The following is a 17,734-nucleotide window of genomic DNA, read 5'->3' as shown; positions in this document are numbered from 1 at the left end:
TATAAAAATAGTACATTCATATTTCACAATATTACAGATTAACTTTTTTTAATATATAAAAATAAATGCACCCTTGGGGAGTAAGAGATTATTCAAAAACAAAACTTCTGAACAATAATATCACTATAAAAGCGCTCTTATTGCTGTAATATAAAGGCTATATATTATTAATATACAGGATTAACTATCAAATTACACTCAAATAATCAGACTTCTAACCTTCTTTATATTGATACTTCTGTTCCACAGTTTTAGACGCATCAGGCTCAGTATTTTCTGTGTCAAGCTTGTCCTCTTTGTCCTCCCATGTTTCGTCTGACTCTTCAGCTGGTGGGGCAGGGGTTGGAGCAGGGGAAGGCTCTTCCTGAGAGACCTCTGGTTCAGGAGCAGGCTCTTCCTCCTCAGGCTGAAACAGATACAGAAGATTTATAAATGCACAACTGTACTCTTCACAACAGCCACAGAAGTCCTATTGCAATAAAGCCAAGAGGTGTCATATTATACAAACCTCTTTGAAGGCATCTAGGACATCTCCGACATCTTTCTTATTCAGATCCTTGATCTTCTTTTTCTTCCTTAACCCTGCTGTCACAGCAACTAGGAAGAGAGAAACCAAATGTCAAACTTCATACTGAAGGAGAAAAAATAAAAACAATAAGCTATTTGTTCCACAAGAATTTATTTCCCCACCTTGCATAGCCGTTTCCTCAACAGGGCAGACTGTTACAGGGGCAGGCGTCTCCTCCGCTTTCTCCATCTCTGCTTCCTCTACAGGTGCTTCAACAGCTGTAAGGCAGATCTGTTGGACCTGAGGAACCGCTTGTTCAGCAACTGGATTACTGGAGCTCTCTGGCTTCACTACTGGAGTCTCTGCAGAGTCCTCAGGCAAACCGTTAAACAAAGGCTGTTCCTTTGGCTCATCAACAACTGGCTCTGAAATGGGTGTCTCTGTGGATAGAAGGGTGTCATCCTTAGAAGCAACCTCATCATCAAAAGCTACAGCAGGAGGCGGCTCCACAGGTGTGGAGATGATAGCAGCCAGGCTAGATGCATCAGATGCCACCTCCATTTCTGCCACAGGTTCAGGCTCTTCCTCTTTGGCTACCTCTGACTCCTCTTTCTCAACCCCAGTAGAAGCTGGCTCCACTGGAGGGGCGTCCTCAGGCTCCTTTTGAGCTGGGGCATCAGGGAGTACTGGAGCATCCACACTGTCACCAATTTGAGGCTTTGAAAGTTGAGGATCGCTTGTGGGGGGAGGAGAAGGTGTGAGCGCTGGGGATATCGCTGGGTCGTCTTCTGGAGGAATTGGAATCTTGCTCACAGGTGAAGCAGGTCTGATCTCTGGCACAGGTTTAGAGTCAGCTGCTGAAGATGCAACGGGGGCTTGCTCTGGCGTCTTGGATGGAGGAGGGGTGGACACAGCTGGAGGAGGAGCCGTGGACTTCACTTGCTCATCTAAGAGTCAAGGAACAGAAATAGAACATGCATAAAATAAGCTCAATAAAATATATATATGAAAAAATCTACCTGCCATTTTAACTTTTAAACTGGCCTGGTTCTTAAAATTCTTACAAAAAATTCTTTAGTCTGAAAATTTTCTTTCCTATTAGCTATTTTTATACTAAAAACATTCTTAAAATCTCTCATTTAAATGGTTCTAAAGACAAAAAAACGAATTGTAATTTCTGATAGGAATGTCCTTATAAATCAGCATAAATAAACTCTTAAGATAAAATGTTAAGATGACCTCCAACTTAAAATGTTTCACAAAATGGTGTTTGAGCTTTAAACAGTAAGCATTACAATATAACACTACATCTATTACTTATAAGAATGTGAATGAGGACACTGAACTGACACCACATTTATTGAAACAGTTTTGCTTGATGTGACTTCTGAATTTGCAGGCAAATGAATACAACCAAATCTCAAGACAGGCACTTTACAAATAATATTAAAAGTGGAGGTACTGAGTGCTAAATTTCAGTCAAGCTTACTGTGAGAAACAGGAAGCACAAAAAGACGGCCTTTGATGTGTTTTTGATTCTTCAGCAAAAAAAAGTGTCAAAATCAGATTAGGTAGCTTTAAAACTTCTGGTGCCAAAATGTTTATTTCATTGACATCTCAAGCCATGGAAATCACTCTTGAAACTCTGATTACTTCCACGTTTTTCAGGACGGTGGGAACCCAGACTTTAACGTCAAATACCTGTTTAGGTATTTTCAAGAAAGCCCACTCACCAGCTCTGATCACAACAGCAACAGGGGAAAAACTTTCACCATTGGTCTGGACAGGACCTCCCACCTCTGGGCCAGCAGTCTGAGCAACAGCAACAATCCGTTAAAAGCAGCATGTTATTTTTGCCATACTCATGTCATTTTAAACATGTGAAGCCATCAACAAACCTGTGGAGGAGTGGGTGTAGAGGTCGTTCTCCCTCCAGACATGATCTCTTCTGTGATGTCACGTCCACCCTGGTTGGGGTCACGTATTCTTATCTGTAGTGAAGCAGCTGGTTAGCCACAGACAAATGGATCAAACTGAAAACAAACCAAATCTTGATTCCACCCACCTGTTTGCGCTCTCTCGGTTTGACTGGTGCTGACTGCAGAGGCGGAGCTTGCTGTGGAGGCGGAGCTGGTTGCTGCTGAGGGGGGTTCATGATGACAGGCGCGGCAGGCACTGACGCTGGGTACTGCTGTGTTGCAGGATAATATGCAGCCGCTGAACAACAACAACAAAAAAGAGACAAGATTAGATACCAAAATAAAAGAGTCAGCTTTAATGGGAGGGGGACACATGCCAAGTATCCCCCCTCCCGCCAAAAACACGTTCTGAGGTGCTGGGAAAAAACAACACTTCATATCATTCTTGTGATAAAACACTTAATGATAATCACAGATCTATCCCAGAATGTTTGCAGTTTTTGTTTTTTTGTCTAGGTTGAAGGTTCAAAGTTTGAAGTAGCATTACATCAAAGGTTACACACTTCCTGTCATGTTAAAACAACCAGCCAGGCTTAGACAAACACAAGAGGTTCAACAGAAACTGCCCTGTGCTTCAGACTCACCAGGATAACGCTGGGAGGTGAGAGGAGCTCCGTGCAGCGAGAGACGTCCATTCTCTCTACCTGCACCTCTTCCCCCACCCCCCTGCCTCTCCCTCCCTGCCAGAGAGGGATCTGAACTCAGCCAAAAGAGAAGGGAAGAGAAGAAAGAAAGAAGAGACAGAGAAAGGGACAAAGGTCGAGAGTGAGGAAGAGGAAACAAGCAGCAGATTTAAGTGCTAAACACGGTTAGTGAGCTAATAATATAAGCAGACATGAAGGGTAGAATTAGGTGTTTAGTGGTTAGTTATGACAGGGATATTATTTGATGTATATGACTGATCTAACAATCATAAATCTAATGTGAAGAATCCAATCTAATGTGAATCCAATCAAAATCTATTGGAAAACATCTGTGAATTTTATGTTCCAAAAGGGAACAAAATAGAGAATTGAATAAACCTTCACACACCAGTCATGGTTGTTCAGCAAATTTTTTGTGGTAATGCAGTCATTTCTGGAGTGAGTAATTAATATGATCTGGAATTTCATGCTAGGGCAACAGATTACACAATAGGATGCAGTTCAAACAGAAAGCAGTTGTTTTGCGTGGAATGTGGCTGTATCTGTATGATTACCATCTGTATGACCGTACATTAGCATGTGATTACTGACTGTATGACCAGCTATCAAGTGTGAGTGCAGTCTGTATGAATGGCCAAAAGAGTGACTATTGACTATATGGCCGGCCATCTGTATGATTACCATCTGTATGACTGCACATCAGCATGTGATTACTGACTGTATGGCCATACATCAGTGTGAATGTTGTATGTCTGGCAATCAAGAGTATGTACTTGACATACAAAGCCAATTCTTTTTTTCTTTTTATTACTCAAATACTGCATTTTTCTAGTGCTCAAATAAATATCTTACAATGTCTAACATTCTGTCTATTGATTTATAATAAAAAAATGCAGCTATGCAGTTGTATGACGACTTAAATATGGTTGCAGGAAATGTAATGTTTCGTGGTATGTTCAGATTTGAAATAAAAACTCATGAGACATGTGACTTTCAACCCATTATTTTTATGGATTGCTCCAGGACTAATTTGATCAAGGCACCTCTGTCTCTATAACTTTTTATCTTTTTGAGCATTATCAACTCTAGATGATGTATGGTTAAGTCCAAAGGGTCTTCTTTACAAATACACAAAAATTGTGTGTGTAGCACATTGTTGTCAGGAATAGTTAAAATTTTAAGGTAAGTCACTTTCAGCTGTGAGTTACAAAATGGGGGGGGGGGGGGTTAACAGGTTAAATGCACAATATGTAAGTTTTCACCGGTGGAGGCCACATTTTCAAAACAATATCAAAGGTGAAGCTTAATAACGATATGGAGGTTAACGTAATGAATAATTTTTTTTTTGTTAGCTGTACCTTCCACAGTTATTCAAGCAACAAATAAATTATACAGAAAACTTCAGTCTAGCATGAGTTTAAGCACTCAAAAGAATCTGCTTATAATCAGTAAAGCTGTCTATGCCAAGTTTGATGAATGAATCTCATTTACATCATATAAATATATGCACTTTATGATGAGACCGAATTTGTGTGACAGCTGAAAAACTCATCTGAATGCCTCTGATTGGCCATTGCATTCATAAACTCAACAGACTCATGTGTGATTAGTTATAAAATGTGTAACACTGTAAAAACACAAAAAGAATCATGGCGCAATATAGAGCAGATCTAAATCTAATACTGTCATCAACACTTTTTCCATTTTCATTGTATTTGCGACAGGCATAATGGATACAGTTTTTAGGTTTAGTTCATCCAAAAATGAAAATTTAGCCATAAATTACTTACCCTGATGTCATCCCATGTATATATTTCATGAAAATTCAGCTGTAGTCATTAAAAAAAAAAAAAAAATCTTTCATCTTTTAAGCTGTTTAATGCCACTCAGATCCACACATATACACACACACACATACACATATATATATATATATATTATATATATATATATATATATATATATATATATATATAAAGAGTGCCTCGCACAGCTCCCGGGGGTGAACAAAGGCCTCTTGTAGCAAATTGTAGAAAAAATTTTGTAAAAGGATTATTATTATTCAAAACGTAATAATCACTTGAATCTAGCTTGTGCTCATAGTTGTAAAATAAGCAGTTCTGGGGGAATGAGGCATGAGGTCAGCTTTGCACATAGAGATTTTTCTTACAAAAACAGATCGATTCGCTTCAGAAGGCCTGTGTTCACCCCCCGGAGTCAAGTGAGACTTTTTTTTTTTTTTATGAATGCTCTTTTTATTCAACTTTTAATAAACGGATGCAGTGCAACAACCGCTGAGTGGCATCAAACAACTTAAAAGATCAAAGACCATTTTAAAAATAACTCTGATTGGATTCACATGAAAGGAGGAGGACATTTACAACTAGGATCACTTCAAGGTGAGTAATTTATGGGCTAATTTTCATTTTTGGGTGAACTAACCCTTTAACTGTACAGCAGCATTTGTGTCTGTGTGTTGCCATAGTTTCTATAAGCCAAAACTAAGGGTAATTTAAAATTATAATTTCTTTGAATTTACAAACTCTTACACAACTTCATGAAATGTATCACAAAGAGCAAGTCGGTTTTGGACATAATGAAAATGTTACATATTGTGCCTTTAAAGATTTATCAGGTATCCAATGTGTTCTACAGACTGGTGTAAGACCATATTTGAGTGAAAAGAACAAGATATACGAATAAGAAAAAACAGATTTGTGTGGTTCAAAGAAATAGGGGAGGCCCAGAGCAGAGCCTCTTACCATATGTACCGTATTCAGCTGGACTGCTTGCAGGGTAAAAGCCTGCAGAATACTGCTGCGTTGGCGGCATGTAGGGGGTGCGGTACTACAATAGAAAACACAAAGCCATTAGATGCACGGACAGCCTCACAAAAAATGCACAACTTGGCAATTAAAAGAACAATGTGCTACCTGTCCGTGTAGGAAAATGGCATGGCCCTGAGTGTTGGTGAATTGCAACTGTTGCTGGGGAATCATCATAACCTGTGAGGTAGGTTGGTAGACATGAGTGGGTGCAACAGACCGGGGGGTGCTGCTGGGTGGGATCCGAGGGGGATTGCCTTGCATGTTGGGCCGGTTAGGTTGGTAGTACGACTGTTGATGAAATAAGAGATTCAGAAAACAAGTCACACAAGACCAAACTTCACATGTTGTGTTACTTCTGTACTGTTTCTACATCCACATCCATGCAAACAGGACTACATTTTCAGCAGCCATTACTCCAGTCAATGTCACATGACCTTGGAAAGTAGTGCAGACTATATTTTAAGATTAATAGGCCTCAAACGTGAAACGCAAGCAGAGCAAATTTGTGTAAATCATTTGTAAAGCCGTTCTGATGTAAACCTATAGATTCATGAAAGTGTTCGTATTTTCAAAATGTTTAGACCTGCTCCTTACAACTTGTAAATGGTGCGCAAATCGTTCAGTCTTTTTAGCAAACTGACGAAACTGAATTTTGATGCACTGCCATCATAATATTTTATGAGAGGTGATAACTGTTTAGCTTCGGGTAAATGCAACAGGGATTATGCTAATTGTGAATGATCATGCACGTATTAAAGATTTTAATTCATTAACATACGTTTAACTATCAAATGTGATGTATACGAAGCGTTTGTGAATCCGGAGGAGTTTTTAAAAAGGTCTGTTTTACCTGCCAAATTAACGAATGTTTCATGAATGAGGACAAATATAGTTTACATTAACATAACTGATGCACATTATAATTAAAAACAGAAGGGCAGAAGTGTGACAACGCCTAGTGAGACTGCACTTTTTCCTAACATGCCACCGGTTCACAGCAATAATTATGAAAAAACTTTTCCTTTGTGGTCCTTCTCATAAAGTCAAAATGACCCCATTTTCTTAAATTTATAGTCTGATTGTACAAACTTCGTAAGTATAACATGTAACTTGCTTTCTTAATAATGCTCATGTACATTTTGACATACAAATATGACAAGTCTGGACTGTCTAATTACGTTGGCTGTAAGAGGGCCAGTTACCTGCAGTGCCCTGAATCCACCCTTCAGCCACACAAAATGGCAGAAGAAATAGAGTGGAGAGAAGGCATAAGAGAAAAACAGACAAGAAGCAGCAATAAACATTAGACTTCAGCAGTGAAAGCAAGCTTCTAGCATGCAGTTAAGAACAGCCTGAGAAATACAGTGAAAGTACAACAAATATCACAGGCAGCACACAGGGAACAAGTTGGCCATGGTGTGAAACGATGAGACTCAAAATGGCTATTAAAACACATGCATTTTTTTTTTTTTTATAATTATATTTGGAAGGTTCAGTTCTGTAAACAATTGTCAAACATGCATTCTTTTTTAGTGGTCAACTGATATATCGCCAAAGCGGATATATCGGGCGATATCTGGCATTTTTCAAATATCTGCCGATTAGTTTTTCTGTTTGGTCGATGTGTTTGAGGCAGGACTTTTATTTTGATGGCACTGAGAAAGGCAGATTCTCCCCACGGTCCTCGTTAACAGTTCTAATTTGGATAGAAGTCAGTCTAATGATCAGATGCAATGGTTAAACAAAGGAATTAATTTATACAAAAAGTATTATGATTGCTTTTATATTATTAGTAATAGAAAAAGGCAAAAATTATAATAATTTCTCATTTGCCGTATGCATTAAGAAAATCTTTGAATGGCTAATGAACAATTTAAAAAACCTTGCAACTTTCGAATCCAGCTGTGATATCTTGAAGTGTGCATTTTTATCCAGCATGAGCACGTTCTCTATGTGATGGTCAGTCTGTGTGAACTGAATGCTTTAAAGTTGTGATTTTAAATTATGCTGTGCTTTATGCATTTGCCCATTGCCTATTTTCTCTGTGTGCTGTATGGGTGTTAAAATTAGCGTTACCTTGGCTTTATTTGAAAAATACGATTCCCAAAGCACAAACTTCCCAGAAATCGCGTCAACTGAAGTACAAGTATGTTTATTTTACACATTTATTTTTTAATCCATTGTCATGATTTAAAATCTCAAATACACGTAGAAAAGATTACATAAAATCGTATAATTGTAGAGCCACAGCAAGTATAACTGTTTTTGCCTTGATGGCGTATATTAAAAAAAAACAGCTGAAGAAGAGTCAATGTCAGAAGTAAATATTAAATACATTAGTTTGTAAGATATAAACATGTGCATACGAATTTGGGAAGGGTTTACATTCCACACTTTCACACTGATCGGTTTAGTTCAGGTCTACACCACCCCTTTCACCCAGACTAAAATTTCATTCTGCTTGGTTTTTATAAGAAGGCTTTTCAGTCCGAATCACCTATCAATCCAATTACCTGTGGATTATTTGATTGAATGCAAAAGTAACTTGGTTGCATGCAACAGAATGCATTTAGTAACAGCAGTAACTCAAAGAATCAATCAGAAAGACTGATTGGTTTGAAACAGTCTTAATGACACAGAATAAACCTAAGGGACGGTCTGGGGTACGTCATCCCTTTCTAACTTCAACTTTAACTCAAAATAAATGATTTTGTTTTTAATTTAAATAAATGAAGCGATTACTCATCAAGGTACACCAGGAACCGGTTTGTTGCAATAAGTAAATAAAAGTATTTAAACATCAAGTGCTTTTGGTAAAAAATTAATCGAATTAGAACGGGATTCTTTAAACATATGGATTCCCAGCGCTATTGGAAATGGCAATGAATACACAATGAACCCCAGCAAAAGCAGCACCTAAATGCAAGAAAACCTGTAGTTTATTACGGACTAGTTTTGTGTGTGTGTGTCTTGTGGTGGTGGTGGTGGATGGGGGGGGGGGGGGGTACAGACAGAGGACTTTGGAAATCAAGCAGCCTCCAGTTTATGAAAATTGGTAGTACCTGTTGGTGCAAAGCACGAGGCCCTGGTGCAAACTGGGAGGAAAGTAAAGAGTAAAAGGTCAAAGTTGAGATGCAAAAAGGAGGCGGATTCTGCCACACGTGCAGTTTTTCCTCAAACACAAGCACGAATTAGGACATCTAGCTTAGCCACAAAACATACTGAAAGCTTTGTCGGTGGTGGAGAGTTTCATAGCTTGAAGATGGTGTACCTGTCTGGGTTGCTGTGCAGTGTTCATTTGTGGAGATGGCCCGGGAAAAACAACAGAGGGAGGCTGACCTGGGGGATAGGCAGCCTGCGGACAAATAGAAACAAAGATAGTTAAACATGACCCAAATATTCCTCATCACTACTGTAGGTTTCCCCGATTCTGCTTTCACCTGTGTCAGTCCTGGCGAGGTGGAGGGGAGGGAAACGGAAGGGGGTCCTGTTATAGGTTGAGGTGGTTTATTCATTTCCTGTGGTTCTGCATGAGTGGGCCTCACACTTGCCTACCAAACTAGTGAATCAGGAAAACATGATTTGAGTTTTTGAATTAACAATCAGACACAACCAACAATGTTTTGAAAAAAATAAACAGATTGAGCTTTATAATGCCAACTAATCAAAATGTAAGTGACGTATACAATAATGTGTTTCTTACATAATTTGTAAAAATCATACCTCTAAATTAGTATTATGAATCTCTGGGGTATCGAAAAGCCCTCAGGGTGAGTTCTTGTGTAGTGTGTTCGCAATTCACCCTAGAGAGAAATAAAAGGCAATTAGATTGCTATTGCAATGAGAAAAAAAGAAAAGATAACAAAAACCTAGATTAACAAATTAATCTATCAGTTGACAGGGTAGGAATGCTCATATAACTACCAAAATCAGATCTCTTAGTCAAGTTCTGTATGTAGGAACAACAAGACGATCCATCCTGTGAATAAGTACATTGTATGCAAATGCAAAAAAAATAATAATAATTACGCTGCAGCAACATACACGGTTACGCTCATGATTACGCTCACAGAAATGAGTGAATGAATTCTCTCTGCGAGCAAGTAAAGAATGGGTGGGGGTCTACTAGTGTCAGCTGAGATAAGACCACACCACACCCTTCAGATCTCAAACACACAGAGCCAGACTGGGCATTTAACACAATGGACCCTTTTCACAAGACCCGTTTAACAGTCATCAGCATTCTACATCAAGTTTTTCCATATTTGTATTTTTTTTAATGCACATGTATAAGACTTTTCTTTGCATTAGATCACCTTTGCATCATGTTACAAAAAACAAAACAAACAATAAAAAGCTACCGCTTATGCAAGGGTGTTTCTAATGCAGCGTCTATTGGAGGGACGATAAATTTGACATCGTTCTCTCTTCTGACTGCCATTATCAGTCTCAATTTTTTTCCTTTTATTGAAAGCCAGGAAAACACTATCATGGAGTTTTGCTTTTGCTGTTTGAGCAAATTGGAATGCAAAATATATATAGGTACTCTCCCATTCACTGCTCAAGTTAACCCAAATATGAGGACTTCCACTGCTGAGAAAATCTGGAAAGTCAATCTCTCAGCTGAGTTGAGAAAGGAGAGCTCAGACCATGGGTTATAGAAATGTAGGCTCTTCTTTCTGGGAATGTCTGTATGCAACCTGTGACCCTCACACAAAAGGACAGGACTTGCCATCCAGCTCTATGTTTTTGATCCCGACAGATGGCAACCAATAAACACCCTCAGACCCTCTCAAAAAGACTTGACTTTCTGGGAAAGGGCAGATGGGGGAGGTGAGCGATGCTGGGGAACTGAAACACGTGGGGAATGTGCTTCCTTCGGAAGGAACATGAGCCTTTGACAGACCACCAAGGCAAAACTACATTTACATATTTATTTCTCAAAAAGGAAAAAAAGGGGCACAATGGGTCAGAAAGGCATTGGTCTCATGGGTGTAAATAAAGTAGGACATACAAAACCTAGAGATGAATGAGCCAAACATGGGATGTTTATGGCACGAGGGGGGAGGGTAGGCCACGCACGTGTTCAATATAGCCCAATACCCAGCCATCCATGACATCCAGATGAAGTGTGTGTGGGGTGCTGGGGGGAGGGAACACCAGGCTCTAGTTGTAGAGATAGGATCAATGCATTTGGGAGAACAGGCAAGACATGCATAAACTCATACAAATCCACAGGCTTGTACAAAGTGCGGAGCGGTATACCGGTTCACACCAAATACGCATTTTTTTATTTTTAAAATAACGCAACGTGTCATTTAAATAACATTGGGAACACGATACTGTTTGAGAGGGCTCCCTTTTCACTGTTGTACTGTGTTAAGAGCACAGCTGTACGTGTTACTATGCACGAAAGTTACAAAGCTGAAGCTGTAGAAACTAGTAGAACGTGATGACACAGAAGAACTTATCCAGAGTGACGCTAGAAATATCCACCGCCTCCTGCCATCAGCTCCCACGTCTCTCACAAGTGCGACAAACACAAAAACACACAAGTGCAAATAAACCTTAGCTTTCAATTATTTGGAAGATTTCTCCAGTACTATCCCGTTAGCGTGAGGTCTGACTTTTCTCGCCGTCTGTTCTGTGCAGTGAGCGGCAGTGAAGTAGCACATTCAGTTAGCTGTAACGCAGCAGACTTGTCAGTTCAATACAAAACTTAGTTTCCAAACATCTGTAGCTAACCGACTGTTTGGAATTATAAATATGAGCACAGTTTTTTTTTTTGTTACTCACAGGCTGTGCGCTGCATGAGACAAAAAAATAAAATAGCCAAATCCACCACATAGCTGCTCTTTAGTATACAGTAGATGCATGCTGATTTTATTAGACGATGTGGCGATTATAAATGAGACGTAAAACACATATTAATGGGTAGCGTTTAGTAACTATTTAGTAGGACTGGGCAATAATTTGATAAAACCATGAAACTGGTATAATTTAGAAAAATACTGATATACATTTTTGGTCATAGCACCTAGCACTACTTGTTCAGCACGCAATATAAAAATCCATCCCTAGATTTGAGGGCACTTAAGCCAACTAGCATATGCGTACAGTCGAACACTTTCAAAGTATACCCTGTTTGATGTCGTGCACAAATGCAGGCAGTTGACATGCACTCCTAAAAGCTTCATCCATGTCCAGTGTCATTCTTCCCCATTAGTTCAAGTTCACTTTATTTGTTTAGCACATTTATAACAGCCACCAGGCTGACCGAAGAGCTTTACAAGATGTAGGATTATAAAAATAAGAAATAAACAGAAAACGGACCAGACAAAACTTAACTCACAATTCAATTCATGATTTTGATTTCACGATTTATTTGTTTTTAAACAAAATATTTAAAACAAATTATGAATTAAATGTCCTTTTATTATTGCTTAAAATGCTGTACAATTCTTTGTGAAACTGAAATATAACAAATAACATACTAATATAGCACTCTTTTGTTGGTTTTTATTGCTTCTATTGTCCTCAAGTCTCTTTGGATAAAAGTGTCTGCTAAATGACAAATTTTAAGTAGAATGTAAATAACACTAAATTTAAATAATAAAACGAGACCTAAATCAAATAAGTAACAAATAAAATAAATATCTTCATATAAACAAGGCTGTCTTTGCTCTTTCCATTTAAAATGAGGCAACCACTGTATTTTAGTCATGATTCAAAAAAAGATGCTGCATACATGCAACATGAGCAGTTTTTAATCTAAATTAGATTGTATTTAGAAATTCTGAAGTAAAAACAGAATGGTTTGACTTCAGTTTTGTGAAACTATACATAAAAATATCTGTATGAAACAACGTGCAAGCTGAACGAGACGCAGATTCACTCTCTGCCAGCAGGTGGTGCTTTAAGCGTTTCTTTAGTTTCCATTGTAAACAAAGCCAAGATTCACTTATGAACCTTAATATCATAAGCATCATACAGATGCAAGATGAAAAAAACTAAACTTGTCTAAAGACAGCGAGTTCCCTCAGACATGCATTCATATAAACTACTACACCTAAATGAATCGTTACTTGTTTAACATCTCAACTGATTTGAATCATCACGTTTTAATCGATTTTCATCCGGCTCACGGTTAATTGTTGCATCCCTAACCATCATAAAGCCTGGTCACACATTAAATAGCAGTTATGGCTGATAAATATTTGCAAACTTTTAAACCAAAGCTGAGCTATCCCATACCCTCTTAATGTACTTACTTTGTTGTTCCGTCTCTTTAGTTTTGTTTTCTACTTTGAAACAATGGCCCAGGACAGTGTTGCATCTAGGGTTTGTCAAAAGTACCGACTTTGTTACCTAAATGTTAAAACTGTGACCATAGCAGTATTTCATGTGGGAATTCTGAGTGTGATTGAGCAAATTCTTAAACACAAATGAACGGTCATTGTGTGCACACGCTCCACAGACATGTCTGTGATAGGCTACAATAATCATCGCTTCACACTCTACACAAAGCGCTTGCATAGATTGTTCACACATGGGAGTGTTTGAAAGCTGCGTACATCAACGGATTCATCATCAGCAGATATAATAAGCCCCTTTCACACTGCCATTCCGGCAAATACACAGGTAAAGTGTTCCAGAAATTTCTTCCCGGGTCGCTAGATTTTGCACTTTCACACTGCCAGTGATGACCCGGGATATGTGCGTGCTTTCACACACAACCTGTAAAGATCCCGTAACGACATGACATCAGGGCATGACATGTAATGTACGAGTCGAAAACGTTAGGCACGTTATACTTTCACTGAAGCAAGCAGACAATCTCGGCATCAGCGCGGAAAGTGAGGAACAAACTGATCTCTGCTTCACTACAGTTTGCACATATTTTTCGTCGCAAACGTTGATCTTCCTTCAAAACAGCCGGTAAAAGAGTCACGCTATGACGCAGGTCATCACTTCGACACTGCATTAGATCTGGCTTTTGTTCACACAGGGCTCATCCCGGGTTGAACCCGGCAATGTTACTAGGTCCCCAACCCGCGTTCAATGCAGGAATCAAAGCCGGGCCGTGGTTGCTTTCACACAGATGGCGACCCGGCAATGTTCTGGCAATATGCCGGGTCCGACGTGCAGTGTGAAAGGGGGTTTAGTGATCCACTGATAGATGCAGATTTCAAACAGTCCCGTGTAACTGTGTAAATGCTTGGTGAAGATCATGAAGCGATGATTATTGTAGCAATGACAGACATATCTTTTGAGTGCATGCACAACATGGCCACTCAGCAGTGTTTAAGAATCCACGCAACAGCACTCAATTTCCGCGGGAAATGCTGGTATGATCACATTTTTTTAAATTTTGGTACCGAAGTCACTACTTCTGACAACCCTAGGTCCAAACTTGTGGAACAACTGATTACAGCAAAAATAATTCAATGCTCATGTGCAAAATAAAAATGGAAAAAATCAGGTGGTCCACATACTATTCTGATGACAAAATTCAAGTCACATGCACTGTACACGCTGTCCCTTGCATACACATAAAATGGCTTTAGGCACAAAATAGTTTTTTTTTTTTTTTTAGAGGTTAAACGATCAACCTACCATGTATACTCCATTTTATGGCATGCTCGGACATAGGTACTCTAAATATGTGTGAACATTTCATCCTTGTCCAGAGGCTGCGCTATTTCTGTGAAAAATGTATGAGCACTAAAAATTTATTTGTAATCATTTAAACTAATGGCAGGAAAAAACTGTTTAAACTCAGAGTTTGGGTCTAAAAACGGAGAATCGATTACAGGATAAGTAGCCATAGCATCTTATTCTTTGAACATTACTTGAACAGGTTATGTTTTATGTTAGTTTACTTCAGAGCTATCATCGTATGCATGACAAATTGACAAGACTATAAAGTCTTTATAAATTGATTACAAATCGATAAACTATTCTAGCATAATTATTTTATCATAATAGTTTTCACTATATCAATTATAAAAAACGTATAGCAAGGAAATGTTTTTAATCTCAGGCACCATGTAGCTGGATTTTCAATAATGTATTAATTTTTTTTTAATTTTATTGTCTTACATAATTGGTATCAAACCATATAATTATTTCCTCAATTTAAATATTAAATAAGTACATAAATTGCATATATTTATATATATATACATATACACACACATATGCTCTCTACGACAACCATTACCTTTAATAATTGTCACAGAGACATTTCACATTCAAATACAAAAACTGTCATTTACTCGCCCTCATGTTGCTCCCATTATTACTTTCTTTTGCATAACACAAAATTAGATGTTATTCATATGAAAGAGCAACAACGAAATATTTTAACCAAGCAGGCTGTCTTCAAATCTTTCATTTACTGAAACTCCAACATTCAAATAGCTTTTAACTCATTCCAAAACACATAGGTAGAGCTGAAAAAAAGAAACCACTAGGGTAGTATTTTCCAATGTCGAGTTTTGTGCACGCTGGGCTCCCAGAAGTGAGGAAAGCAGCGCTCCGCTCCTACAGACGTGTCACAGCGCAGCCATGATGCTCAGCCGGTGTGGCTAACTGCGCTAGCCTCCATATGGCACTGACACGTTCCGATCAATTCCACTTTTCATACCATAACAACATCGTTTTATTCCCAAACCAAGATTTAACGACCCCCACACGCCCTCTGACGAAAACCCATCTCGACAACCATCTGAGAAAACTATAAAATCAAGCCGGGCCCACAGCAAATGTGAAGGGAAGTGTCGATTTCACCGCACTAGCTAATTAGCTAACGTTACCCCTTCTATAAATCAATGACATGGTGAATGAAAGCCGGTCAGTGAGATCGACTCTCTGGTTCTTTTACAGTATCGTATGTAAAACATCGGCAAGGTCGATTTTGTTGAGGAAAGAATTCGTTCAAACTTCTTACAGCGTCCGCGTGCCGACATTCCTTCAACGCGTCACGAGACATTTAACGGTCACAAATGCTCCTCAAATCGCAGAGAACAAGCCATCCACGCTCGAAGAGCCGTGGAAACCTTAACGGGACAAAACCGTGCCGAGTTTATATGTTCCCTAGATTTCAGAGGACCGACACCCATATATGAGCAATATGAATGTGTGAAACTGAAAACAAGCGGAGTGCTGGGAAATAAAGCCTCAGAAACACATACCCGGCATACCAGGAAGGGAAACAATCGGTGACAAGTTAAAAGAAAAGCATTTTACGAAGAAAATGTTTGATAGGTGAACACACTTAAACATTAAACCCGTCGCGAGGATCAATCTAGGCCCGCTTGGCCCCTGCGATGATCGGTTTAGACGCGGCTATCAGAGTTAGCACACACGGTAGGATTAACGTTACTCACCCGCGCCGCGGACCAACGGGAAAACTTGAGGACAAGACTTCGTCAACGTGTTTCTTGAGAGTTTTTTTTTTTGTTACTAACAGAGGACGTCTTGGTTTCCACGGGGATATTTGGGTTAATCAAATGAGAAGTGTTGGCTAGCTGCTGACACTTTAGGTTTAAATCCCATGTAGCGTGCAAAGGCGACAAAAAGTGACAGTATGGGGGGAAAACTAATAAATACGGTTTCCAGATGTTACTACTGACAGAGTTGATGCCCCAAGGACAAGCCTCTTGACTGGAGGTCCATGTTTAAGGCGCGGATGGTGACGGATTGCCGGTAAGTTGATCACACTTCTCTTAATAAACGCGATTAGAACAGAGCCATGGTGCTTCTGCGCTTCTCCCCTTGAGCCCGCAGAACCGGACGGAGTGCTCATGAGCCGCGTGGGTACTTCCGGGTTAATCAACCTGAGCGCAGCGGGGTCATTCGCAAAGGGTACAAACAAATAAAAGTCTCCTCCACTTATACAGATTATGAATGTTAATTTATTTTGTGAAACATATTCACAAAATTAAATCAGTGAATGCTGTAAGATATAATAAATATATATAAAACGAGATATAAAACGATCATAAATCAGTACGGCATTCAAACTCTCTGTCATTCTATCTATCTATCTATCTATCTATCTATCTATCTATCTATCTATCTATCTATCTATCTATCTATCTATCTATGAATCTGTCTTTGTCTATCCATTTTTTATTTGAGGAAATATGAAATGTAATACCATATGCTATTTTTAATCTAAGTCAATTATTAAAATAACATGAAATACAACATAAATTATGACGTGAACATAATATATATAATGTGATTATTTTATTATTTGAATCCCTCTCCCACCCCACTTAACCCTGCAGTCTCTTTTCAAAAGGGCACATATTATACAGCAGGTAAACACACACACACACACACACACACACACACGTTTGTTTATGTGAATTGTGGGGACTTTCCATAGACTTCTATTACTTTCATACTGACCAAACATTATCCCCTAATCCCCTAGGGGATCCCCTAACCCTAAACCTACCTCTGACAGAAAACCTGTTTGAATTTTTACACTTTCAGATAAACATCATTTACTATTTGTATGATTTCTTTTCCTTGTGGGAACCGCCCTATTGTCCCCACAATGTCAAAAAATAATAAAAATTTTACAATCCCTATGGGGACATTCGGCCCACAAAATGTAGCATAAACAATTACACACACACACACACACACACACACACACACAAATGATCAAATGTTTTATGGTATGTCACACTTATATGTCAAAGCATACACAGGGGGTGGGGAGGCAGTGGAGAAGTCAACTGTGTTCACTCTGAATTC

At 38.9% G+C, this 17,734-nt stretch overlaps 1 protein-coding gene across 6 annotated transcripts in view; it reads right to left on the bottom strand.

The window, feature by feature from the left end:
• Positions 1–16,775, bottom strand: part of LOC113045597 (eukaryotic translation initiation factor 4 gamma 1-like) — a 28,211-nt gene extending 11,436 nt beyond the window's left edge. For 2 of the 6 annotated variants that reach the window (XM_026206049.1, XM_026206051.1), the window contains exons 1-14: positions 16,351–16,774; positions 9,683–9,762; positions 9,400–9,518; positions 9,231–9,314; positions 9,022–9,054; positions 7,162–7,182; positions 6,065–6,247; positions 5,894–5,978; positions 2,574–2,725; positions 2,407–2,499; positions 2,242–2,320; positions 691–1,455; positions 509–597; positions 220–406 (exon numbers count right to left, since the gene is read on the bottom strand). In XM_026206049.1, the coding sequence (XP_026061834.1) occupies positions 220–406; positions 509–597; positions 691–1,455; positions 2,242–2,320; positions 2,407–2,499; positions 2,574–2,725; positions 5,894–5,978; positions 6,065–6,247; positions 7,162–7,182; positions 9,022–9,054; positions 9,231–9,314; positions 9,400–9,474 (1,846 nt within the window). In that variant the 5' untranslated portion in view covers positions 9,475–9,518; positions 9,683–9,762; positions 16,351–16,774. Of the gene's footprint in view, positions 1–219; positions 407–508; positions 598–690; positions 1,456–2,241; positions 2,321–2,406; positions 2,500–2,573; positions 2,726–5,893; positions 5,979–6,064; positions 6,248–7,161; positions 7,183–9,021; positions 9,055–9,230; positions 9,315–9,399; positions 9,519–9,682; positions 9,763–16,350 lie in introns of all 6 variants that reach the window. The other 4 variants (XM_026206050.1, XM_026206052.1, XM_026206054.1 and 1 more) reach the window with 4 other exon arrangements.
• Positions 16,776–17,734: the final 959 nt, after the last annotated feature.

The sequence above is a fragment of the Carassius auratus genome, chromosome 27 (genome assembly GCF_003368295.1).
Source record: "Carassius auratus strain Wakin chromosome 27, ASM336829v1, whole genome shotgun sequence".
Lineage (NCBI taxonomy): Eukaryota > Metazoa > Chordata > Actinopteri > Cypriniformes > Cyprinidae > Carassius > Carassius auratus.
This window is presented reverse-complemented; position numbering and strand designations above follow the sequence as displayed.